Source organism: Apium graveolens, chromosome 10 (genome assembly GCF_009905375.1).
Source record: "Apium graveolens cultivar Ventura chromosome 10, ASM990537v1, whole genome shotgun sequence".
NCBI lineage: Eukaryota > Viridiplantae > Streptophyta > Magnoliopsida > Apiales > Apiaceae > Apium > Apium graveolens.
In genome coordinates, this window is record NC_133656.1 from 240,288,494 (window position 1) to 240,315,898 (window position 27,405).

At 34.7% G+C, this 27,405-nt stretch overlaps 3 protein-coding genes across 6 annotated transcripts; 1 reads left to right on the forward strand and 2 right to left on the reverse strand.

Annotated features, from left to right (window-relative positions):
- The first annotated feature begins 7,205 nt into the window (after positions 1 to 7,205).
- Positions 7,206 to 14,620, forward strand: LOC141689679 (carbon catabolite repressor protein 4 homolog 1-like). Of its 2 annotated transcripts, XR_012562471.1 has the most exons (13): positions 7,206 to 7,838; positions 10,205 to 10,925; positions 11,192 to 11,278; positions 11,364 to 11,447; positions 11,523 to 11,609; positions 11,721 to 11,807; positions 12,579 to 12,632; positions 12,711 to 12,802; positions 12,925 to 13,039; positions 13,180 to 13,327; positions 13,497 to 13,655; positions 14,190 to 14,258; positions 14,337 to 14,620. XR_012562471.1 is itself a non-coding variant. In XM_074494036.1 (12 exons), exons 1-11 carry the CDS (start codon positions 7,681 to 7,683, stop codon positions 13,640 to 13,642), a joined length of 1,779 nt encoding a protein of 592 aa, XP_074350137.1. In that variant the 5' UTR covers positions 7,206 to 7,680; the 3' UTR covers positions 13,643 to 13,655; positions 14,190 to 14,620. The 2 variants fall into 2 exon arrangements, 1 of the variants encoding a protein (XP_074350137.1); XM_074494036.1 differs by having other exon boundaries at positions 14,190 to 14,620.
- Positions 14,621 to 15,720: 1,100 nt separating this feature from the next.
- On the reverse strand, positions 15,721 to 23,003 carry LOC141692933 (F-box protein At3g58530). 3 transcript variants are annotated; one of them, XM_074497894.1, is made up of 13 exons: positions 22,767 to 23,003; positions 22,456 to 22,515; positions 21,646 to 21,729; positions 21,267 to 21,397; positions 21,101 to 21,176; positions 20,327 to 20,397; positions 19,448 to 19,534; positions 18,684 to 18,756; positions 18,534 to 18,601; positions 18,384 to 18,452; positions 16,883 to 16,988; positions 16,275 to 16,354; positions 15,721 to 16,117 (listed from the first exon to the last, which is right to left on the reverse strand). In XM_074497894.1, the coding sequence occupies exons 1-12, from the start codon at positions 22,956 to 22,958 to the stop codon at positions 16,289 to 16,291; spliced, it is 1,083 nt and encodes a 360-aa protein (XP_074353995.1). In that variant the 5' UTR covers positions 22,959 to 23,003; the 3' UTR covers positions 15,721 to 16,117; positions 16,275 to 16,288. The 3 variants fall into 3 exon arrangements, with proteins under 3 accessions (XP_074353995.1, XP_074353994.1, XP_074353996.1); XM_074497893.1 differs by having other exon boundaries at positions 16,248 to 16,354; XM_074497895.1 differs by lacking the exon at positions 18,384 to 18,452 and having other exon boundaries at positions 16,248 to 16,354.
- A 988-nt stretch (positions 23,004 to 23,991) lies between these two features.
- LOC141692784 (putative protein kinase At2g41970) lies at positions 23,992 to 26,893 on the reverse strand. The gene is made up of 8 exons (XM_074497723.1): positions 26,770 to 26,893; positions 26,208 to 26,432; positions 25,656 to 25,909; positions 25,436 to 25,562; positions 25,086 to 25,359; positions 24,802 to 24,934; positions 24,626 to 24,712; positions 23,992 to 24,376 (listed from the first exon to the last, which is right to left on the reverse strand). Exons 2-8 carry the CDS (start codon positions 26,308 to 26,310, stop codon positions 24,251 to 24,253), a joined length of 1,104 nt encoding a protein of 367 aa, XP_074353824.1. The 5' UTR covers positions 26,311 to 26,432; positions 26,770 to 26,893; the 3' UTR covers positions 23,992 to 24,250.
- Between the last annotated feature and the right edge of the window lie 512 nt (positions 26,894 to 27,405).

Sequence of the window (27,405 nt, forward strand, 5' to 3'; positions counted from 1 at the left end):
TTGCTCGTGACATGACCTCTGGTTCCCAGCTTAGATCAGATGTAGTGTCAAACACATTACTCACAATCACTGGTTCACCTTTTGACCAGTGGGCCTGAAAATGTTTCAAGTCTCCTGCTTGAATGTCCACGGCACTTGGAGAGTACAAGTAATTGTCATCTGAGTTATGTCGAGAGGCAGCTTTTATAGTATTATCTTTGGAAACATTGTCACAAGACAAACTGGAGCAGGAGCACCATTGTTCAATATTAGGCATGTCCTTCAGCTTATAGAATTCATATAACTCTTCAGCTTTTGCTAACATGCTTAGGATCCAATTGTCTGGTAAGACTTGCTTTAATACTAAAACTCCTTGACCACGACCACCCATACTCTCTGGGGGACAATTTTTTTTGCCATGCTCATCTATTTTCCAATCAGATTCAGACTTCGCATGACATATATCTTCTATTTTAGCAGGCATGCATGAAGTCTCTCTATTATTAGAAAATGGAGAAGTTTTTTTACCATGCATATAAGCCATCCTAGGGTTTATATGTTGCATAATGACTTTCTCCTGACTTCCATGCAGAGAGCAGCCACGCAACTCCCGACAACAAACGAGGCAAAGATCATACAAGCAATTTGCACAGCTCCTATAGACATGTAAGGTGATGGAATTAATTATGATACTGAGCAGATGAATGCTCTCAAAAAGTTAGTAAATAATCTAGAAACCTACCAATACAATCGGTCATCAACATCACAGTTTGCCACTTGCAGTTTAACCTCCAAAAGTGATGATCCTTAACATTACTAACATAGATCAGCGACCAATTATATTTGCATCAGTGGCTGAACATACACTGGACCAGCTTTAATAAAACATCAACACTAAAGTTATCCATTAATATCAGCGAGTAATATATTCTGGTATCAGTAAGCAAGTAAAAGCAGTAATGTAGCAATGGAAACAACATAACTAACTTGGGTGCTTTAACAATTTACTGTTATTCTCACCGTAAGTTATTTGTTCATGATACAGGAGAGCTACTAAAAGAGAAAACTTTATTCTAAAGTAACCATTAGGCATTTCCTGGATCAAACAGCCCGATGGCCTTCTTCTACATCGAGAAATGGAGGCAGAACGCAAATTGTCCAAGGAAACATCAGCAACTGCCCATGTCCCGCTGTCATGCTGTTTGCAATACTTCACAAAATAGTTCTCTCTAGTTGGAACCAACGGTGATGGAACCTGAAACTCAGATGTCATATGGAGAAGCTTATCATGTTAGTATATCCACTGTTATACCTTTTAAAGTAAACATATTAGTATAATCAATGCACTGGTATTGATGTTGCCTATATCTTATAATTAATTTACAGACCACTGTTTTAAGGTACAAAAAGTATTCATACCACTTGTAAGGCTGAAATTATATCAAAAATTCTTATATATACATATGCTACATCAATAAGAACAAAGTACTAAGTTATCGAAAAATTGAAACATAAAGCAGGGATACTTACATCAATAAGAACAAGATGCAGAATAAACGCAGCAACAACAAACGCATCAAGCTTCAACCTAAATTCAGTTCTTGCAATTTAGTACAACACAATACAATAATAATAAGAGCAATAATAAGAAAGAAAAGGGTACTGACTAAATCGATTAATTGAGAGTAGATGTCCTTCATTGCCCAATTGATCTTATTGTTGTTCCCAGTACCAAGATCAATCATAATGTGTTTGTTCCTGAAAAAGAACATAACAGTAGACGGATCGTACAATTCATACATGGTGTTGAAATCAGGCACCTCAGTAATATCCATGAGATAAATCACAGCGAAGTTCTTAATTGTCTCAGCAAACCGAAGAAAGTACTTCATCCATCTATAATATAAATTAAATCAACTCAGATACAAAAACAAGTCATATTAATCCTTTACATGAACTCAATATAACGTAATTTACGCAATTAAACCAAGTTCATACCATAATAGCATAGCAAACACGCCATAACGAAACAGTTCTCGTAATAATCAAACAACCGAGTAAATTCAGATAATAAGACCCTCGTCCCCTCTTCGATAAATTCAATAATTAAAAAAAACAATAATATACATATCGTGGTGGCTCGATTGAGAAGAATATCCAGTAAGCTATAACTACATGTATATGCCTTAAAACAATTGAAGTGGTGAAATTAGGGTTGTTTAATGTGAATTGAATATCATAAACAACCTTACTAGCAATCAACTGAATAAATAATCAAAAAACAAGAATATAGAGATAAAAAAGTTGAAAGTAAAATTAGGGTTTAAATAGAAGCACCTGCATACAAGTTTCAACCCAATCGTGACCAACGAATGACAACGAGGCGCTCTTCTTCGGAAATAAACATCAAAACAAGAAGATGAATTAGAGAAATAGTTAAGAGCATAGCCAAATAAGAAGAAGCCCCAAATTACTGCAACCACCCTAAATTTCTACATATCCTAAGAACTAGAACGATAATCTTTAAGCTCTGACCCGACTGAGAAGCCTAATTACTAGAACACTAATTTCAAAGCTTTGAACTCGATTGAGAAGCCTAATTACTAGAACCCTATTTATCGGTGAGTGTATGTATGTTTGAGATTGTATATTTGGGAGTGTAAAACTGAGCGGATTAAAATATAGTATATTATTTAGTTTAGTAAAAATTAGCGGGACAAATTTTGTCTTTGGGCTGTCCAAAATTTGGTTAAAATTGGGCCCGAGATTATAATCCCGCCTAAATATTCAGTCATATGCTAACACTAATTGTAATATCAATGCTAACACTATAATTCGTGTTACAATAGTAATTTTATCATGTCTATGGTGACATCTAGTATCCTCTACTGTAACACAAATAAAAACTGTTATCTCAGACTAAATTTTAGTGATTTATGGTAACAATTTTGCTTGTAACACCAAAAAAAGTGTTGCTACAGGCCAGATATGGTGTAGTGATGGTATATTTTGGAATCAACTCTAAGTTTATCATGTTCTTAAGAGCACCAAAGTTTAAATGACCTAGTCTAGCATGCCATATATTTGAGGATTCAATACAGTTAACAGAAGGAATAACATTATTATTCAAATTTCCCAAAATGGGATCCGCATTAATAACAAATAAGCCATTTGACAAGTAACCCTTGCCAAAGAATGTACCAGTGTGAATAAGAACTACTTTATTACATTTGAACGAAATTTTAAAACAACTAGAAACTAAACATCTTCCACTTATTATATTTCTACGCATGTCGAGAACATGATGCACTCTCGTCAGAAATAGAATACGTCATGAAGGGAACTTCAGATCCACGTTTCCAACTCCATGTACTTGGGCAGCACTAGCATTCCCCATCTTCACAGTCAGGCTATGACTCTGTTGATAAAATATATATAAACTAATATCAGCACAAATATGTACATTAGCTCCAATATTTATCAACCATTCATTTGACAGATAAGTAGAAAATATTACAGGGTTGTAGGATACATACCGGTCAACGTCGGTTTCAGAAGCCGTAGCCTCACCAACGACCATGTTCACTACAGGCCCACTTGCGGTTCCAAGCACAACATTCGCTTGCGCTACCTCGGTTTCTTCGCTTACTTCGTAAGGCAGTCCTTACTCCAGTGCCCAACTTGCCCACAAGACCAGCATGGTTTGTTTGCCTTGGGTTTCTTGGCCTTGTCCTTGTCATTGTTAGGTTTATTACTATTAGCTTTCTTAGCAAAAGCCTTCATCTTCTGTCCTACAGTTGCTATGTTTACCTTCCAGGTACCGTATTCAGTTGGCATCACATGTCCCTGTTTGGACTTGTGTTGTTCTTGCACCGAGATGTCCAACATAAGGTTGGTCCAGGTGATCTCTCCTTTCTGTCTTTTCAGGGAGAGAGAGAACTCTTCCCAAGACTTCGGGAGCTTTTCAATCACACTCATCACCTTGAACTTCTCCGGGAGTTCCATTCCAGACTCCTTCAAAGCATGCACTATCATCTCGAACTCATGCACCTGCTTAGTCATGGACTTATTGTCCACCAACTTGAACTTGAGGAACCTCGCCACAAAATACTTTTCTAAACCTTGTGAGTCAGTATTATGTATCTGGTCCAGCTTCTCCCATAAGAGTTTTGCGGAGTAGGAATCAGAAGAATGGATATCAAACAAAGTGTTTGTTAGTGCCACCAGAATGGCCGCCCTAGCCACCCCATCCTTCTCAGGCCACTTCGCAAAAGCCTTAATTGTGTCAGCCTTCTATTGATCCACTACCGGTTTCTCATATTCCACAACCGACCACAGACCCTTTATAGTCAGCCACAACTTCATCCTTTTCTGCCAACGAGAAAAACCAATGCCATCGTTGAATTTCTCCGGTAAACCAGTTAGTTCAACAACTTATGGGAAACTATAGGTGGTCCAATCAATGGCCCCAACAGTTACACCCGAACCGCTACCACCACCAACGATAACCTCACTTTCGTTAACCATTATGCTAAATTCTAAATAATTACTATTCTCTTTAAGAATGTTGTAAACCTCACTAACAAATATAGCAACATAGAGGCAAGTATATAAAAAATTTAGTAAGTCCAGGCCAAGACCACAGTTAACAAAACAAAACATGTATGTAAACAAAATCAGTAACTGATATAACGAAGAGAAAAATGAAGATGTACCCGAAACCATAACTTTCAACAGTGACTGAAAATAATGGTTGTACACAAATACAGAACGCCAAGAAAAGAAGATCATAGCTGAGTCACCAGGCCTTGCTCGAAGGCCTGGCTGCTCTTGAAGAGAATATTGCCCCCTACCTGCTGCGTTTGGGATGCGTACAATATCTCCACCAGGATAAAACAGCTCGGAGTTTGTGTTAACAACAACAACAAAAACAAAACCTCCATCTCGACTAGAACCTCAATCGCCGGAAAACTAACTAACAACACTTCAAACTTGTGTTTTTTTTCAGGAGAGAAATGCAGAGAGTGAGAAGAGAAGAGAATGTTGCGCGGTGTGTCAAATACATTCACTTTAGCCTCTATTTATAGGAGAGGAAAAGTGAAACTGCCCACACATTAATATATGAATTAAACTGCTCCATTAATAAATAAAATCAAAACTGATCAGATTTTGAATTTAAAATATTTGTAACAGCTTTTCACTTAACACACACATTATTACCAAATTAAATTTAATCGAATATATATATCAGTTACAGATCAGACTATATTCATGTCCAGGTTCAATAATTTAGACTAAACCCACTAACAAAGTGACTTAGCCCAAATCGAACCAAGCCCAACAATTGTAATAATTGTAATCCAGTCACTAATAAATAAATTTGAATTAAAATTAATTCTCAAATAAATAAAATCCTTGCCCAGGTCGCCTCGCGTACGCGAGACACCGAGACATTCGTCCAAGTCGCCCCGACCCGGGGCTGCGGCGCGCTTGTGTGTGCGCGTGTGAAGCACACAACAGCACAATGGACCATCACACACCTTAGTAGTTGTATACTACTCATGTGTGTGATAACATATAAAGCACACAACCCCCTTTATTTATTTCAATGTGGGACAAAATATTCTAAAAAATTCCAAGCTTTTTCTAGCTACTTTCAACTCTCATTTCATATGGATTTCATTAAGAAAATTCTTAAAACCATACATGAAAATTTAAGTTCAAATATCATTGAACAATTTTCAATCATTAGATTTTAGGATTAATATCAAGAACATAATTAAAATTAAGCTCTAAAATCCTATTTTTCTAACAAAAAAGCATCTTGGTTCTCAGATATGACAGATGGAAGTAGAACTTTAAGCCGATTAGCTAGCACTTTCGCAAGAATTTTATAAAGGACGTTGCATAACGTAATTGGACGAAGATCTTTCATCATATTTGCATTTTCTTTTTCTCGGAATAAGAACAATATCAGGGTCATTCAAATCTGCTGGGAACGAGCCCTCATTAAGCCAGTCTTTACAACTTAAAAATACTTCATTGCCAAGAATCCACCATAAATGCTGAAAAAACACCGTATTTAGCCCATCTGGCCCCGATGCTTTATCTGGGTGCATTTGCTTAATAGCAACAGTAAATTCCTCAAAAGAAAGCTTTGTGGTCAGCTTGTCATTCTGTTCATTCGTGATTAAATCTCCAGCCACCTGAATATTTGAATGCCTGTCATGACATTGACACATAAAATGTTATTCAATTTATTAATAAATTATGTCTATAATCTGGATCGTAAAAACATGGAAGAGTATTTCTTTTTTTCAAATTTTATAATCCTAATTCTAGGTGAAAAAATCTTTGTAAATTATGTGTTTAATCCTTGTTATGCTTGGGTAATTTATTGTAAAAATACTATTTTCTCAATGCATTATTTTTTTTATATTTAGTATTTGTTTCATATTTCTATTAAAAATTGTTATTTGTTAAAAAAATATATTAATGGAAAAAATTATAAAAAAAATCATGTAACTGTTTGATAATATATGTTTTGATATAATAATTTATAAAAATATTTGAGGGTGAAAACAATATTTACTTGTCACAAAAGTTGAAAATCAGTTTTTTCAAAAAATAAGGATATTTTTTTTATTCAACAACGATTTTTCCGCAAAAATAACTTTACTTTGAAGGGTCTTTTAAATCTTTTAATTGTTCCAGTACCAAATAAATTTTTCCTATTTTACATCAAAAAATTGCAACATAAGTTCAAAAACTTTAAAAGCATAAACAATTGAATTCTATTTATTTCCTTTTTAGATTAAACATTTTATTCCCATTTTAGAAAAAAAGAGGGTGAAAAACCAAAATACCCACTATTTGGGTAGATTTGGCCAAAATGCTGATTGACGGGGTGTTCCGCCCTTAATACCTACGGAATATGTATTTCTCACATGCGGATTCATTTTTTTCAAAATTTGTAAAGAACACGCATTTACAACATGCGTATAAGTTTTTTGACTTTTAGCAAATACGCATCATGAAGATGCGTATTCTTTATATTTTAAAAAAAACACGCATTCTTAATATGCGTATTCTTTACAAGTTTTAAAAAGCACACACATGCATTTTGGACACTAGAAGTAAAAAGTGGCGTATTGGGTATTTTTTCGAAAAAAGAAGACAAAACATTTCATAGTTCAAAGTGTAATAAATAATAAAATAATGAATAAATAAATGAAGCTGAGACGAGGCGAGGCGTGCGAAGAAATCCAGAAACTAAATTGGGTTGATCCATTTTCCTCTTTCTTGTAAAACCCTAAAACGCCAATCCCAATTCAATTACATCTCTCTCCCTCTATAAATTCACCTACATGCTTTCTTTTCTTTTCAATTTCATTTCTACTTAATTGCCTCCAGATCATTCCATAAATCTCTCTCTCTCTCGCTCGCTCTCTCTCTCTCTCTCTCTCTCTCTCTCGCTCTCTCTCTCTCTCTCGCTCTCTCTCTCTCTCTCTCTCCCTCTCTCTCTCTCAGGGTTTAGGTAGGAGAAGGCAAGGCTGGCGGGTGTAGAGATTAGGTGATGGCGGATCTGCCACGTGTCCGCCTATATACATCGCTTAATTTGAGTTTTAACAAACAAGTTGTTGTACAATTAGGGTTAGGGTTTGTAGAATTTGGGGATTTTGTAGTTAATGAGTGGAAATTATGTTGACTGTGCTTAGGGTGCATCTTCCGTCCGACATTCCCATTGTAGGCTGTGAGCTTACTCCGTATGTGCTTTTACGTCGTCCCGATAAGTCTGCTACTACTGATGATGTTAATGAATCTTCGCCCATTGACGGTCATTTCTTGAGATATAAGTGGTTAGTTATTTTGGTAGTTTACGTAATTTCTTGATTGATTGATCATTTCTTGAGATATAGGTGGTTATATTTTTTGCAGTTTACGTAATTTCTTGATTTTGACGATCATTTCTTGAGATATAAGTTGTTAGCTTTTCTTGTAGTTTATGTAATTTCTTGATTCTGATTTGTGCATATTCTGTTGTGTGAATTTTGTTAATGTGATCATGAATTCTTGTTTTTTTATTGGTGTCGAAACGCTGTTCCTAAGCTCGTAAAGTAAAGCTTTATCAGGATCCATATTTTCATTCTTGCAGTTTTATGTATGTTTTAAGTTATGTAGAAAATTACAGGTTTTAGGTTGTTTGCTTCTTGAATTCTCTGGGTCTTACCGCCTAGATTAAAGATGGTAAGGTTGTAATAAGATTTTATTGTTTATAAGTATCTGTCATTCTGTTGTAAATTCAGTACACGGTTTAAACCTGAAAAAACCTTTGTTTATATTGTAGTGTAACTTGTGTTCCTCATGAAATACTATTATGCCACTTGTAGATCCAATTGTCTACCGTATTTAACATCTCAAACCTGTTAACATTTACCGTTGTTAGTGAAAGCGTATTTGCAAGTGACATAATTTTTACGGAACAATCTTGTTTGACGAAGTTTAGGATCTCTCGTGAAGGATGTTAAGAACTTAGAAATACCATGGATTTTGGAATTTCATTAAATGAATTACTGTAAGCATGGCTGGCACCCAGTATCAAAGAAGAAATTTTATTTGCCTCTATTGTCGTAGTAGACCTTTTGGAACAATTTGCCTTCGGAATTCACAAATTGCATAAACCATGAATCATACCAAAGCAGCTTTTGAACCGTGCACTATTTATTTTGCCATTTTGTTAATTCATTATATTTAATCTCTTATTGTTAATCTGCCTTAAAATATAGTTCTTCCTGGTTTATATTGAGTTGATTCGCTATTTTCTCTAAAAGTTTACCTGTTCCATAGGTTCTAATATCCCCTCTTTTGCTCTCTTAAGCCGACTTAGTGCTAGAGAGGTGCTTGGGAATAATTTTACCTGTTCCATAGGTTCTAATATCCCCTCTTTTGCTCTCTTAAGCGGACTTAGTGCTAGAGAGGTGCTTGGGAATCCTTGCACTATTTGTTTTGCTATTTTGTTTATTCATTATATTAAATCTCTTATTGTTAATCTGCTTAAAATATAGTTCTTCCTGGTTTATATTGAGTTGATTCGCTATTTTCTCTAAAATTTTACCTGTTCCATAGGTTCTAATATCCCCTCTTTTACTCTCTCTTAAGCGGTCTTAGTGCTAGACAGGTGCTTGGGAATCCTTGACCTTGAGATTTCAATATATGGCTCGTTTGGGATTTCTTATTAGTAAGTTATATAAGAATAAAAAAAAAATACAATTCTTGACATAAACATGTTACAAGCGGGGATAATTTATTTATGAAAACAGTTTACATGTATAAATTAGGATAATTATTACTGTGTGCTTCATGCAAAAATGTATATTACCAAGTAAAAGTTGCTAAAAAAAACTAAGTAAAAGCTGATTGGTAGGTTACGATTATGCTCAGCTGATGTGGACTATTCTTAAATCTGAACCCAGTTTGTTATATGATTAATGTTCAGATTGAAAACCATGTGAATGCCTACATGTTAATGTGTCTGATATGTTCTTGCGTTGGTTTGTCTTTTTATTATCAGTATAATTCAGATTTATAACCATGTGAATTCCCACTAATTTTCCAACTATTCACATTATGTTACATTATTAAAATTATCTCATGTTAATGTGTTTGATATGTTCTTGCGTTTGTTTGTCTTTTTATTGTCAGTATAATGGACTGAAATAATCTTTGTTACAACGTAATTCATATATGCCTTATTTACTGCACATTTTGATCAATTCCAAACTGAATTTTGATTTTTCATTTTCCAATTTGTGCCATTTATTCAATTTTTAACTGGATCACCTATGCTGGTTGATTTCATTTTTCCTTTTGTGGAATCTTGGGTTTCATTGTCAGTGTGATTTGGTGTTGGTTACTAGAGATGGTTGATTAGAGCCCTCTGCTTTTCAAATATAGAATTGCTTTGGACTTGACACATTTCACTTGGATACCTGCTGACATGTATGTAATATATTTGTTCAACTTAATTGACATGAAGAACACGATGAATAATAAGTTAATAACATTGTTTTCGTTTTTTGAATTGGATAATTGCCTATATGGCTATATTCAATGTTTAATGTATCTTGGTTATCTCGGTACTTGATGTTTAATGTATGGATCTGATTCATGGTTATGACTTATGACTCCACAATTCACACTCTTGCTAATTTGGTCTGGTTTGCAGGTATCGCATACAAAGTGACAAGAAAGTTGCTATTTGTAATGTACATCCATCTGAGCAAGCCACATTGCAGTGTTTAGGATGTGTGAAGGCCAAAATTCCAGTTTCCAAAAGTTATCATTGCTCTCCCAAGTGTTTCTCGGATGCATGGCAACACCACCGTGTACTGCATGAGCGTGCTGCTAGTGCTGTAAATGATACTGGAAATGAAGAGGAAGAGATATTTGGTCGCGGCCTAGCTAGTTCACAATCTAATTCTAATCTGACCAGTGGTGCAACACCATTATATCCTGCAGCAGTTGCACAGAGGAGTGGCGGTGAAACTTGGTTCGAAGTTGGATATGCAAAAACTTATACTCCTACTGCTGATGATATTGGCAATGTCCTTAAATTTGAATGTGTTGTGGTAGACGCTGAAACAAAATCACCTGTGGGACATGTCAATACAATATTAACTTCTCGTGTCATCCCAGCCCCATCACCAACTCCTCGTCGCTTAATTTCTGTAAGTGGAGTTGATATGATGGGACATCTTGATATAGATGGTCGTACACAATCTGTGGGGAATTTCACTGTGCTCTCTTACAACATCCTATCTGACATCTATGCTTTAAATGAAGTTTACAATTACTGCCCCACCTGGGCTCTTTCTTGGCCTTATCGCAGGCAGAATTTGTTGCGAGAAATAGTAGGATATCGTGCAGATATCGTCTGTCTACAAGAGGTATATAAGAAAAAATTGTGTAAATAAAATTTGCTTTGTCTTTTTGGGTAGCAACCTAGTATTTGAACACATTTCATAACATAATAGTACTTATGATTCAGTTTTCCAATATACATCTGCAAAGAATTTGTTTTTCTTCAGTTTCCAAGTGTCCTCTACTTAATGGTATTATATATTCTTCTACGGGTTAACTTACATCATGATAGATACAGTTGGTTCTACCCTAAAAAATTTGATGTGAATTCTTTTAATGTTCTTCCATAAAGGTGCAAAGCGACCATTTTGAAGAATTTTTTTCCCCTGAGCTGGACAAGCATGGATATCAGGCCCTTTTCAAAAGGAAAACTGCAGAGGTTCAGTAACTTGCTAGACCTAAAGTTATAATGCTAGTCTCAACAAATTACTTTTTTGTCATCCATGGTGTTGCTCTTCTTGCAGGTTTTCACTGGTAATGTCAACACTATTGATGGCTGTGCTACTTTTTTCCGCAGAGATCGGTTTTCACATGTCAAAAAATATGAGGTGAGGATATATCATAATGTATGTCCTTTGTATTGAAGTAATTGTTGTTAAAACAAAGCTTATGCCTGGATTCAGGTTGAGTTTAATAAAGCTGCACAATCTTTAACTGATGCTGTGGTTCCAACTCCTCAAAGAAAAACTGCCTTAAATCGATTGGTTAAGGTAGGATAGTTTTATGCACTTTATTTCTTCCTTGCTCCTTTGGCTTCTTAAAAGTCTAGGTAGATATTGGATGCCTGTTGAAAATTAAAATCAATTTGTTCCCTTTTTTAGGATAATGTTGCACTGATTGTGGTTCTAGAAGCAAAGTTCGGTAATCAGGGGGTCGATAATCCCGGAAAGCGCCAGCTCGTATGTGTGGTAAGAACATGTGATAGCCTTTTTGCTCATGCTTTATTTTTTTCCAAATCCTAATCATACATTGCATTTTTCTAAATTTATTCAAGTTTGTAGTCTTGTGCCATCATACTTGGTATCTGTTATAATTGAGGCTGCTTTTTATCATGTTGATGGCAATAAGTATTATTTCAGTTGGCAAATAAAAATATACTTGAGTATTGATAGAATTTTCATCAAGCTGTTGCGGGATGACTTTGGCTTTTGTAGAGCTTTAATCAAAACCTATAGACTGCTTCACTATTATGTGTACTTCCTTTTTGTTCCAATTAAAAATGACTGTCGTTGATTTGGGAAATTTATATAACTAATACTGACATGACGAAATTTTAGATTTGAACAGTCAATTAGGGTTCTATATTACCTAGCAAAAAGGGTGAAAATAGGTTCTATATTTGTGAAGACTTCCATTTACTGTCAGTCTGGAAGAGTGAAAGGTAGATAAATATGTCCAATTATTAGGACATAGTCTTATATTGACTATGGTATGGTCTTGTCTTATAATCTACAGAGCATGCAGAGAAATTAAAACACTCTATCCTTTCTCACGAGTTCAATTTTAGTACTCTGCATCAGTTCCATCTTGTACCTGTCATTGGCTCTACATCCCTCTTTTTCAATTTAAGTATTTCTTAACTTTGCTATTCTATATCTGTATTTGATGCATGTAAGTATGATAAAATTCAAATAACCAAATTCCTATTTTTTGCATGTCATTTTACTTGTTTAATACAGGCCAACACACATGTGAATATTCACCAAGAATTGAAGGATGTCAAAGTTTGGCAGGTTTGTTCTTACACCTCATCTTCCTTTAAGTACTCTTTCTGTTCTTTTTCTTATAAAACTTGGCATTTTCATGTATAGGTCCACACTCTCCTGAAAGGACTGGAAAAGATAGCTGCTAGTGCTGACATCCCCATGTTGGTGTGTGGGGATTTTAACTCGGTGCCTGGAAGGTGTGTTGAATGATTCTTTTAAAAAAACAAGTTGCTGATTTGTCCATATTAAATTATGTGTAAAGTAAAAAAAAATAAGTTTTTTCATGATATACTGACCTGACATTTAAGCTTCATTGCAGCGCTCCACATGCACTACTTGCGTTAGGTAAAGTTGATCCTATGCACCCAGAGTTGGCAGTAGATCCTCTGAATATCCTGCGCCCTGCTACCAAGCTGACACACCAGTTGCCACTGGTAACAACATATCTTTGTTAATTTGATGATTTTACAATCTGTTGATTGCATCATTATAGGCTATACCTCATGGAGGGATCATCTGATTAAGGTGGACTATGATATTAAAACTTCATGAGTAAATGTACTGCATTTTACAGGTTAGTGCATATTCATCCTTTGCAAGAGTTGGGGCCGCTGTCGGTTTTGAGCAACATAGGAGGAGAATGGATCCTAGTACGAATGAACCTTTGTTTACAAACTGCACTAGAGATTTTATCGGCACCCTTGATTACATATTTTACTCAGGTAAACTCGTTATTCTTATATGTTATCTTTATTTATTGATTCAGTTCTCACATCTACTTGTGTTCTGTGTTGAACTTTTATTTTAAAATTTAGTAATTTGCTTTTACTTCCCCAATTTATACAGATTAATGCATGTGATTTATTAACGAAGACTATTTTGTTGTTTCAGCGGACTCTTTAACTGTGGAATCTTTGTTAGAGCTTCTGGATGAGGATAGCTTGAGAAAAGACACAGCACTTCCTTCTCCAGAGTGGTCTTCAGATCACATAGCACTTCTAGCAGAATTCCGCTGCAAGCCTCGAACTAGACGATGATGACAAAGATTAGGCAAGTTTCTTTACTTCTCTTATATCCTGTGTGATTCTCAAAGATTTTTGCTGTCAGCCCCCCCACAAGTCAGATGGGCATAGATAGTAACACCCAAAAATCGAACATCTTGCATCGTACCCTATAATTATATCACTTCTTGGTCCTCATAATTTTCAGTAATAACAAATTCCTGAATATATGATTCATTAGAATTAATGGCTATGCCTTGTACGGTGTCTCAATGCCGTAAGATCCAGCTTTGATAGTGGAAATCAATGCAAAGGATGCATGCAATTTTAGGATTTTAACACTACTCATGTTATTTCTTCAAATTCAATATTCATAGACTAGAATGTACTTCTCAAAACTGAGATGTTCTAGTAGAGTAATTATTCTGGTTGTATGCAATGTTAGAAAATCTCACATTCCAGTCATAAAAACATGGGTTTTTTGCTCTTATTTTCATAGTTTGAATAATTTATTTATTATGGAATATGGGTATTAAATCACCATGGTGCGTATGAAGTTGTTAACAATCATTCTGTCCTGCAGGTCAGATATTCATATGGTCCCCCATAAGATTGTACAAGCATAGAGAACCAGTCGATAAAGATAGTCAATGTAAGAATGGTAGATAATGTTCTACTTTGTATTATGCTTTCCTTGTCTGATAGAAAGTGACAGAGTTTTCTTGTTCAGTTGCCTACTCTTTTTACTTCAAATAGAAATATAATATCAGCAATACCAATGGTGCAAGTATATTCTCCACACAAGTGAGATCTAGTTTTTCACCACAAAAAGGTCTTTCTTCTTTACCGACATTATAATTTTTTCTTCTTTTTTTCCTCTTTTATCTGGGTCTTTGTACAATGTTAATTTTTGATATTGAACAGCTGAACGGATTAGAGAGGTGGTGTATCATGTCTTTAGGTTGCAGTGTCGGGGTTGCAAATTATTAATGATAATGGAGTTTTGATATATTATTATATCTCAGCCATGTGGCTTTTTTTTTTTTTTGTTTGGGCAAGTGGTATATATCTTGTTCCTGATAATCAGGAAATTATATAATCTTACACCATCTGCTTTTTTAACCCGTTATTTATATTTGGGAATGTTATTAGAGTAATTTGTAAATTGGTGGCTGAATTACTATAGCACTTCTGCGGTTGGATTTTCAAATTCACAAATTGCTTGCCAAATTTTACATTTTTTGCCTTTAAAATGCAATGTGCGGCACCAAACTTGTGTATTTGAAAATTAACCCACCAAAGTGCTATTCTGGCTATCTCAGCCTCCCAATTAGCAACAGTTGCACTTTAGGTTCTGATGGAGAAAAATGGTTATGCTCTTTGGCCCAAATAAATGTTTAACCATTACTTCTCTCAATTTTCTCTGAATAAAAATATTACATTTAAGTTATTATTCAAAAGAAGTCAAGTTAGAAAGATGTGGACGTCACTTTGTTCCACACATCACTTTGTTCTCCAATCTTAAAACTACGTGCAGAAGATCGAAACAGCACTAGTTTTGATTATAGCAAGTTCAGTGCAATGCTATAAATGGTGTTATTCTATAATATGAAATTAAATGCCAAAAATTTCAATTTTAAAGTGGTTTTATCCTTTGATTGCAAATACATATAAATGCATGTTTCTAAATTTGACTAAATTCGAAACGAATGATGCATTTATGCATTCATGTTACAACATTAAGTAACCATAAATAATATGTATAGTGGTGAATTTTGTATAAAATCTATTAGAGGGAAAGACAAAAATTAATTCAATTAAAAATTATTTGGATGCAAAATACAACTAATATTGGAGTTAAAATTTTATTTTATAAACACAATATTTTTTGATGTCAAATTATAGTAATAAATATAAATATTTCACATCTTGCATTGTACTTGCTCATACGAAGGGAGTATATAGCTCTTAAAACTTTTTAGCTATCTAGTTTTGCAACTTAATATTAAAGTTGTGTCTTCTATGCATTTTCAAGTCAAATTCCCCTTGGACATGAGTGCAAGTACATGAAATATTACTTGGTCCCCGAGACACCAGAGCAAAGAACCACTATGTTGGAGAGTAAAAGTACATGAAATAAATTATTACATTTACGGTATGAGACTATTCCCCTGAACAGAAAACCACTACGTATAATTCAAAACATCCTCATCTTCATATGATATACAACAAATTCATGTAGCAAGTTGCCACTGTGCAATGTCTACTTTGTCAAAAGATCACAATGTTAAATTTCAGGCGTCCTCAGTTTCGCCACTTCTCTAACGTTAAAGGCATTTGATACGTCCCTGCAACTGCTTTCAGATATATTATGCATCATGGAAACATGGTAAATCGAGAGCGGAAGAGCAACCATATTATTCTGAGGAAATTATTTGGATACATCCTTTGTGTGTTAGCTGCTGCAAAGGTGGCTACCCTCATTCAGGAAGCAACAGTAAGGGGCCAAATCTACATAGAACATTCAAAGATTCAACATAAATTAAGAGCAATTTTTTGGTCAGTGCATTCTTAATGTTAGAAAATGATTCAACAACAGCAACAAGAATTTCCCACTTAAATCATTGAGAAAGTATTACACCTCACTATGAGCAAGAAATTTATCGACCTTCTGCCATGAATTTAGCTATGAACTTTGAAGCATACTAGATGCGGAAACAATTGTAGCAGTTCCTCGCGACTCCGTCTCTACATGCAGAATATTTCAAATTTAGGGAAACGGATAACATCGAATTGATATGCTTACTTAAAAAAGATTAGACTCTCGAAGGTCCACTAACTCTGAAGCCTATGCATCACTTCCAAAAACTGGGATATTTGCTATTAGACCTGACAATTCGTTCTCGTCGTGTATTTTCGTGTTTCGTGTACGTGAATGTCAAACACAAAACCGACATGTTCAGGGTTCGTGTACTTTCGTTTCGTGTCGTTTCGTGTACTTTCGTGTTAAATTGAATATTAATATATATATATATATATAAATAAATAACTAAAAATGAAAGATTTTTAGGTAAATTTTTTATAAAATATATGAAATTTAGATTTAGATCACAATTTTATACAATATTATGAAATAAAATAATATTTAAAAAATAAAGATGCATATATTTAGTATTGGTTATACTAGGCCAATAATCACAGAAAATTTAGGCTTAAAACACTTTCAAATTGGTTTGGCAGGTGTTTGCCTGTCTTGACGATCCAAGGGGTTATTACCTTGATGCCGACACAGCCATTCACATCAAGGGTTGTGATTGTGTTTGAGCAGGACTTCGATAGGGCCTCCAGGCAATTATCAGTGACTCCAACAATGCCAAACAAGCTGCAGTATGTCAAGTAAAGACAGCAAAAGAAGCTATTATGTCAAGCAGCTTGTACAATTTTTTGAAAGTCGGTGGATCTTCCAAAGCATAATTAAAATTTACAGAATATCAAGCACAATAATTCTTTGACATTCCAGTTTCCAAATTATCCTAAATGGTGCATGTTGTAACACTTATTATGTTTCATCAACTCAAATAACTTTAACACGTGATTATATTGATTTAAAGTTATTGTCTTCCGTTCTCAAGTTGAAAACTTTGGATCATTCTTACAACAAAGGGATTAATCTTTTAGTGAGGTTACGAATGGTGATCTGCTTTCTTTTAGGGCTGTTCACGAACTGAGCCGAACCGAGTTTTAAGATAAACGAGCCGAACTTTCATTTTTTTTCTGACGAACCGAGCCGAGCCGAGCTTGCTTATCGAACAAGAAAACGTGTTCGAGCTCGTTAACTAACGAGCCGAACACGAGCTTATTCACGAACAAAAACGAGCCGAGCCGAGCCCGAGCTGTGACCGAGCAGCTCGTTAACAAATTAAAAAAAACAACTTCGCGGGCCTAGACTAACTAATTGAAGCCCAGCTTGGATGCAAGCCCAGCTTAGATGCCAACCCAATTATCCTAAATTCTAAACCTAAACTTATACTACTAACTACTTTGTCTCTAACTTGTCTCTAACCTCTTTCATCTGCGTTATTTTTTTCCAAAATCCTAAACTTTCAATCCTCACCACTCACGAGCCAATCTTTACGGCCTTATTCATGAGCACACAAACACAATTAGACACATAATAAATATAATTGTATCAGTAAATTATAGCAAGGGTGGAAGAGGATTAGGTAAGAGTTGATAGTGAGTGAGAATTCGGCTGTATCGTGTACAGGATAGTAGTGGTGAAATGGAGTATGCGGATGTGATGAAGGATTTTGGATACATGGATTTGATTGAAGATGAGAATGATGGATAGGATTGTCATCGATTTTTCAGATTTGGGTGTAGATGAAATTGTACTTGTATTGAATTTTTTTCAGTTGCTTTCTCTGTATCTGCTCATCTATCTAAAGCTAAGGGTTGAAAAATCATCATTTTTTTCGAGTTTTTAACGAACGAGCCCGAGCCGAACGAGTTTGAGCCGAGTTCGAGCTGAACTCGAGTCGAACATATTAAAACTCGGCTCGAGCTCGTTTTGCTTAACGAACACATTTATGTGTTCGAGCTCGAGCTCGATTTCACGAACGAGCCGATCCGAACGAGCTTTTACCGAGCCGAGCTCGAGCTTGTTCGCGAACAGCTCTGTTCGTGAACAGCTCTACTTTCTTTGGTACATGTATGATTTACAACAAATGATGTTGACATTTTACTTGAGGCAATAATATCATACACCAGGATTCACCTGAGAAATTCAAGAGAGGTACATCCTTGTGCAATAGATAAAACCCCCTCATCAGTCAGACGCACACACCTATTAAATTAACAGACATTTACAAACTAATATAATTAAAATTTCTTATCATAATATATTGAGATGCCAAAAAAATGTTACCATGTCAAGTTGAGAGACACAAGATTCTTGCATTTAGCCACACACGAAAGTCCTTCATCAGAGAGATTCTGGCATTCAGAACAATAAATGGTCTAACTAAAGAAAGTGTAAGACGTATAAATTAAACCATTTATTGTTTTCAGATTATACCTGGGCACCACAGAGATCCAAGAATCTGAGATCAACTAAAAGACTAAACTTCTTGTAAGCCACATCTGTAAAGCTGAGAAACATAATTGTAGGTCCAATATATATTAAATTTTGAACAGGATATTTACAAGATGAAGTGCATGAAATTAGATTCTTTTTAACCCGAGATTAATAGCTCAAGAGTTCAAGTTCATGAAATCTTTTTGATCCGAGACTAATAGCTCAAGAGTTCAAGTCATGAAATCATTTTGATCCGAGACTAATAGCTCAAGAGTTCCAGTTGACTAACACAACATGTAAGGAGGGGAACTAGAACAACATTAAAAAATGACCGGGTTTGCTGTAGTTTGCAATATCATATATTTAATTTATGTCGTTTTTCCTTTTGAACAATTCAGGTGACTTGTTTCATGTACTATTGAATTTATCAGGAATAATGTTATGCACATTTTTATTATATTTGTATGAATTATATTTTTTTCAAGTGAAAATTTAATTTAGGTCATAATTTACCAAACACTAATTTTACTTTTAGCTTAAAGTGAATTTAAAGAAATTAAGCCATAAGTAACTAATTTCAAGTTACCCCAAACGGGCTCTTAGTCCAATAGAACCTTTACCTGCATCAATGACCAAATTTAAATACAAACTTTTAGAGGAAAAAATTGATACCTAGTCGAGCTAGATGGGGCTGAACATGTTTTCCAAATAGACCCCTTTGTACTTTAATAATTAAACATGCAGAGAGATAATCCAGAATTTACCTTGAATCAGCATAAAGATTTAAAGTCCGCAGAGCACAACATTTGCATAGTATCTGTAGCAAACCCCCGTCTGTTAGCTTGACGCACCTAATACGTTACCCAGCAAATTATAATAACTAGGTGAGATAAAAATCTTTACATGAGAACTAGTTCAACTTTACTTAAAAATCTTTTTTATGCACAAGCCTAAAAAATGAGAGGCAAAGTACCATATATGTCCCTGCACTAAACAATATCTTTTATCTTCATCACATTATCTCTAGAATTAATATCCCTATGGTATCAAACTAGTCTCAAAGTTGGGAAATTCAAATAAATTAGATATTGAATATATATAAAATATACTTACAACGAAAGAAAGACGAAACAACTAGAATGCCTAAGGAAGTTACTAAGCCCTTAATCTTATCCTTCTAAATTCCTGTCCAGTCAGGATAATTTATATTGATAATGGTTCAGCTATATATATTTACTAGTCAATGTGTACTTGACCTAAAAAATAGTAAATTAACCAGTTGTGCAAATTCTTAATAAACAGAGCAGGCTAACTAGCAGTGCACTTGGAGCGATGAAACATGCCCCCAAGCTTAAAGGGGCCCAAAATTTTTGCAAGCATGTTATATCATATATATTTTTGAATCAAAAATTTCTCAAAAAACCCAAATTATAATAACCCAAAATCACATATTCTAACTATAACATATTTTCTTGAAATAATGATTGAATATTGAGTACATTATTATTAAAACTTTTACTTCGACCAAATTTATTTATAAAATAAATATAATTATTTAAAAAATTTAAGAGCCTCTGTGTCAATTTTTGAACAGGACATCATCATTATGTAGACGGCCCTGCAAATAAAATATGGATTCTTACCTAGTTAGATTTAGAGATTCCAAATGCTGATAATTGTTGGCAATCAACTGCAAACTTTGATCAGAAATATTCTGTAACACCCAAGCAATGAACTTCTTTATCAGTATCTAATTAATATAACATCTGAACGAGTGAAAATTGATACTGTACAGCAACCAAAAGAGAATAGGCGAATAGCTTAAGTTAGCTCATATATCATACAATGGCTATTTTTATTACTAAAATAGGGAGGTAAAATTACCCTCGAAGATATGTCTTCTCCTTAAGTTAGCTCTATATGACATATTTTGATCAAAAGAAGATGTTTTCCCATTAGACAATTTGTGAGACGTATGCACTTCACATACACTCAAGACTCAAACAAGATAGAAAGGGATAAAAAACCAAGTAAAAATTCATTCTATAGTTATGGATATGCCCCATCAATCTCTTCTTTTTTGTGTCAAGCCTTATTAATATGGTGCCAAAGGATAAAATGAAAAAGTCGTTTGCATCAACTATTACAGAGTGCCTTATTGATGTAGGACGAGGTGAAGGGTTAGAAACATGTAATAAAACCTAGACAGATGGATTTGTGGTTCTATTATTAGGTATTCATTAATCAATATGTTAAACTTTGATTAGATATGATGATCACGATTCCTATGTTGTTCAACAGAACAAATAAAACCTAACCTCTCTAAAGTAGGGCGAGAAATGAAAAAATCTATAGTCGAAGAAACAAAAATCATTGCATGTAACTAGAATAACTTCTCAGTTAAACATTATATTTACCTTGCAGCCACTTAAGTTCAAATCAACTATGTTCTTGCAATTCTTCACCAAATACGTCATACTGAGATCAGAGACTCTGAAGCATGTATCACAAATAACTAGCTTATTGTCTAGCAAGGTCCATTATACAAAAACAAGTGCCGAATAATCACAAATCATACATTACCTCACATTCCAATAGATAGAGAAACTTTTCAATTTAGTACAAGCGGCAGTTATTGCTTCAACTCCCTTATCAGTAATTTTCTGGCAGCCATTTAAGTTCAAATGCTCCAAATTTTGTACTGAATTCTTGAACTATAAAACAACGGATAAATAAATTAATCAACTACTTAAACTCTATAGCACACATCCTATAAATGTCACCAGCTCGTACTTGGGGCGAAGAAAGTATAGACACTGAAAATGTCTAGTATAAATTCTTTTGCAATAATCTAATAAGGGAATTATTCTACGGTAACTTTATTACGCGCACTTTCACATGCTTATAGATTCCTTAATCAGCTTAAATGTACCTGCAGCACTTTAAATGCAAAGAAAATTACCTTAATTTGAAGGAGCTCCATATGTTTATCTTCCACACCTTGTGCAAATTCAAGGCTTATTTGATTAACATTTTGATATCTTGCCTATAGCATATACACAGAGAGATAACATTAAACATAGACAAATATACATCACAATTAAAACCCACGAGCCATCAAATTTCAGTTATATATAAATAAATAAATAAATATGTGTGTGTGTGTCACAAATCGAAAGTTTAACAAACATACAACTTGATATTTGAATCATACGGGACTGTATTGTACAGATTAGAGGATACTTTTAGCCAGAAAACTTTAGTTGAATGAAAGGAGCATGTAAGCTTAATAAGGTGCTCAGAAAACAGTCACTTGGGGCATCAAGTAAGACAATCTTTTCTCTATATCCATATTGTATACCCGACACCCGACGGCTTTCTTAAACACACGACCAAGTAAAGTTTTTTTTAATAACACACTAGTGATATAGAAGATGACTTTGTCTAAGCACCTTCTAAGATTATGGCACAAATAGGGTTTATAACTAATTTATTGACTCCAGTGAAAGTTAGTTATCATAGCCATAAGTAATGCAAGACATTACAAATTTGAAAAGGCAATACATCACAAATTTTTCAAAAATAAAAAATTATATACTTATCTCTACCGTATTGCATTATTTATAACTATAAATAAGCTTATTAGTTATTAGATGTGTACAATTTAATTCAAATAAACGTGACTCTATGTTCACAATGTACCACTACAGAAATTATTATCAAGCTCACAACAAAACTGAGCAAGTAGTAGGCAAATTCATTGAAGGCAAACCAGTGAAAGAGCAGCTAGAAGACGTTCCCCGGCATTATTGTATTCACGAAGATCGATCACCTGCAAAAAAATCAATTTTATTTCACTACTCATTACAATCTCTCTCTCTCCCTCTCCTCTCCCCCTTTCCCTCCCTCCCCCTCTCTCTCTCTCTCTCTCTCCCTCTCTCTCCCTCTCTCTCTCTCTCTCTCTCTCTCTCTCTCTCTCTCTCTCTCTCTCTCTTCTCTTCAATCAAATCTCGATAAATGAATAAAATTCTCCGATACCGAAACTAATAATTGAACATTAGCAAGACAGGAGACAATACTTACAGGCCAGAGCGACGAATAGGAGTTAAGAGAACGGCGAAGTGAAGGAGAGACTAATAACAGAGAGATTAGGTCTTTATGTGGAACTATAAATCTAGAACACACTATTTTCATTACTTGTGGTAATATCGTGTCTCTTCTCCATTCCTCTTCTTCCTCGATTTTCGTGCTTTTCTCGATGCTCTCAAACGCCATTGTTAAATTGATTCACTTGCTGAGCAGCTGAGTGAATGAGATTAATTAAAATGAATTTATTGTATTTGTTTAATTGCGTGATAATAATAATATGGGCCTTGAGTTGGGGCTTGGGCTATATTGGACTCCATTAAACATACGTTTGCTTATTTTTAGTACATTCTTAATATAACTAGTTTATAGTCGTGCTACGCACACGGATCTCAAAAATTATTTAATAAAATAAATAAATAAATTTATAATTTAAATTGAATAATATGATTATGAAACATTAAATTATCTATATAATAAGTGTATTGCATCTACATATTATGATAAATTTATTTAAGAACTACTTTCGTTACATATGTTATTTTTATGTTATATATTTTATGTGATTATTTCTATAAATAGATCTATTAAAATTTAAACATTACTTCAAATTTGTATTAAAAATTTACCATAAGTAACAACATTCATATTTAAAATTGTATTGCAAAGTTTCTATAATTAAAATGGGTCATAATAAGTACATGGATTATGGATCTTTTATAAACTTAATATGGATACCAAATCTAAAAATGGATAATCCAATGGGTCAAATTAAAGTTAAAAATCATATCCGAACCAAAATATGGATACCGAATCTCAGGAAAGGGTTATCCAGCAATTTATAATATATAGATTTCCAAGCCTTGAATTTGTACCGATACAACAGTCCATCACTCCGAAAAAGTTAGCGATTTGACAGTCCAAGGTTAGCGATTTGACAATGTCTTTACACTTTCGGATGGGTAGAGTTCTAATATCATTTATATAACATCCAATTCCACAACCGCATGTGTATCGGATCCAACAACCCACCACATATCAGTCAGAAAAAACTAGCGATTTGGTACACATTAATTGCTGGTTTGTATCCGTAAAGATCCCAAACATTTTTATTTTTATCGATGCGGGATGTTACACTTAATTTCCTTTAGAAACAAAAATGGAAGCGTTATTCGTCGTTTTTGAGTCATGGCATCTTCAAATATATCGCAAAAAAAACCCATTGCTGAATGGATAATGCATTTTCTTACAGTATTGTACAATAACAATATAATGTAGAACACAGTACATTTTTGGGTCATTTTCTGAGAGATCTCAAGCTATCCTTAACGCTAACATATGACATTGCTACATTTTCAGAATAAATGTACCAGGGGGATGCAATAGTGTAACTTCGCGGCGACTCTGCTTACAAGTTACAAGTGCTGTTGAGAGCAGATCAGAGAGTTTTTAAAGTGGTTGATACTTGATAGTTTACACTTCTATGCCTGACTCTCTGGGCCTGCTGGTTTCGAGTTCAGAAGTGGTTGCAGAGCCTTGACAACGATTGTCATGTTTGGTCGAAAATCAGCTTCGTATTGAACACAAAGTGCTGCAACTGCTCCCATCTGCAATCAAATGCAAGAAGAAACAATATATTCACAAAGAATCTTCAATAAAAAAGAAATTGAAAAAACTTAATTTTTTTCCTCTAAGAATAGTAAAAACAGTCATAAGCGCGCTGTTTATTGAACTTTTATGATCCAATCTGAGAACTGAACAGGCAGATTAAACTTTAGTTTTCAGACAAATGCTGAATCATATGGATCTTACTGAACTAACTGTAACGATGCACGAATAAGGATGAGGAGAAGAACCTTAGCAATCGCCTTTGGTGGGAAATCGTTTTCCAGCTTGGGATCTACACATTGCCTTACTTTATCTTCACTCAGTCTTGGAGTTGCCTGCAGATGTAATGACTTCTTGATAAGCCTACTTAAATATGTGCAGAGGAGATTTTCAAAATTTAAGGCTAAAAGAAAGAAATATGCACCCAAGTAACAAGACTCTGCTGTCCCTTTGGCATTGTGTGATCGACTGGCTTCCTTCCTGTTAAAAGCTCAAGAAGAACCACCCCGAAACTGTAAACATCACTTTTCTGAGTTATTTGGCCTGTCATGGCATACCTGAACCAAATCACAAGGACACGGAACAAAAAAATCATTACTTTAGTGACATAAAAGACTATAAACTCGTCAACTACAGAGATACTTGAATGTATTACAAGTGCAAGCCGTGTTTCACTGGATATATGAAAGAGAGAGAAACAATTCATACTCTGGAGCATGATAGCCAAATGTTCCCAAGACTCTAGTTGAATGCAGCCGAGCAGCTGTGTCAGATGACTGATTCGTTAAACTGAAATCAGCAATCTTGGCAACAAAATCGTCAAACAGAAGGACGTTGCTGGATCTGACATCACGATGAACAATTGGAGGCTGAACCTTTTCATGTAGAAACTCAAGGCCTCTTGCTGCACCATAAGCAACTTTAACCCTTTGGCTCCAACTAAGAACAGGACCGGGTTCAGCCCCTTGTACACCCTTCCGCCCTGTGCCAGTATATTACCAACTGTGAACCCCTCGTTTGAAATCCAAAATATCTACTAAAGTGAAACCTTGACGTACCATGTAATACATCATGTAAGGATCCCATAGCTGCATATTGATATGCCAAAATTCTATTGTTCGACTCTAAGCAATAACCAATCAACTGTGTGAAATGATCATTCTTAAGTCTTGACACCATGGAAAGCTGCATGAGGTAATGTGATAGCAACACAAGTTAAGTGACCTAACAAGACCAACTATGTTCATTTTACATAAGAAAAATGGTACTTGAAATCACCTGTGCTGTAAAATCAGAGTCTGGATCTTGGGAAGAACTAGTATCAAGCTTCTTAATTGCAGCACTGGTTCCGTCACTCAACTTTCCATAGAAAACACGTCCATACGAACCTTCTCCAATCAAAGCTTTTGTGCCAAAGTTGCCGGTCATCTTATTCAGCTCATCTAAAGGCAAAGCTGGTATTTCAATAGGCAAAACTTTGTTTGCACCTCCTCTTACAACCCCAGAACCCCTTGGTTCTCCTCGATTACTGCCTAGAGAATCATTAGACATCATAATCTGATTAACCAATAGTTTGATGAAATTAACAAATGCAAAAAGAACATGTATGAAATAGATTGAGATAGTGCATCAAGAACATTGAATCCTAAAGTTTTGCAGTACACACTCATAGACCATACTAACTGACCATATCATATATAGTTGTAACAGTGTGCTATAAGAAATCAAACATCTTTCGAATTTCACTTTCTGAAAATTGCAGCTTTGAGCAGGACTGCAGGATTAAAAAAAACTACATCTGAGCACCAATAAGCAGAGGGGAAATGTTACCTCCTGCACCGCCTCTTGGAGGTCCACCTCTAGGAGGCGCGGTGGTGTATTGATGACTAGGTGGACCACCGCTCTCCTCTTCTGCATCTTTACAGCAGAACATGCTTCGAATGACTGCAACGTGCTCAACTACAAACCTCAAATTTTTTTATCTGAAAATTATGTGCTGCAGTGCTTTGCTTCCTGAATCCTTCTTATGACTTTCTTCAGCACCAATACATCAACCTACAGAATATCATATTAAAAGCCTCAGAACAAACCATTGAACAAAATTCATCTTTTTTCCCCCATTGCCGCATTTTATTTTATTTTTTCTTTCGAGGGTGGAGAAAAGCTCAAAAAATCACAAACATCGTAGAACTGAATGAATGTCCCTAATTGTATTTAAGTGGTGACACCATAAATTTGTCAAGAATTTCGAATTCCTGCTGACCAAATGATACACAACTAGTTCAACAATTATTTTCAAGAACATTTACACAGGTAACAACAAAATCTCGAAAAAAAAGGGATGATCAAGTTAACCAAACATAATGCATGAAGCGATGGAGTAAGAACATACCAGATAATTAATATTAATTACGAAAAAATATCTCGAATCGCCAACATTAAAAATGTAATAAGAAATTGTAAATGGAGGGTATAAGAAAAAAGAGGAAGAGGAAGAACAGGAAAATTGTCTCTCTCTTCCTGTGTCTGCATTTTGTGTTTTTTGGTAAATTAAGGTAGGCAATTCTTTAGCGGGAAATTCGGTTGGGACTTTCTTTTAACCACTAATGAAGATTTTCATCATTATATATAAACCTATCCAACGGTCAGTTTTCACTTTTTCTTTTTAAAGTTTTATTAAGTAATTTCATGTTTTAAATTTTTAAGTTAGTCATGAATAATACTACGAAATTTATCGAGTTTAAACACAAATGTATCTACGATAACAATATTAATCGTCAGAACCACAATGACATGACAAAGTTTCGAAAGTAGAAGCGGTAATACAGATTTTTCTAGTATTTAGGAGTTTGATTTTAACTAGGAACTTTAAATATTATCATTTGTCGTTTCCTATGATTAATATCGAGTTTGGTTTAAACTCGAAACTATGAATATTATCATTTGTCGTTTCCTATGATCAACTTATATGGCGGAAGCGATTTGATACCCTTTATATATCAACATTCAATGTAATTTTGTCCAAATC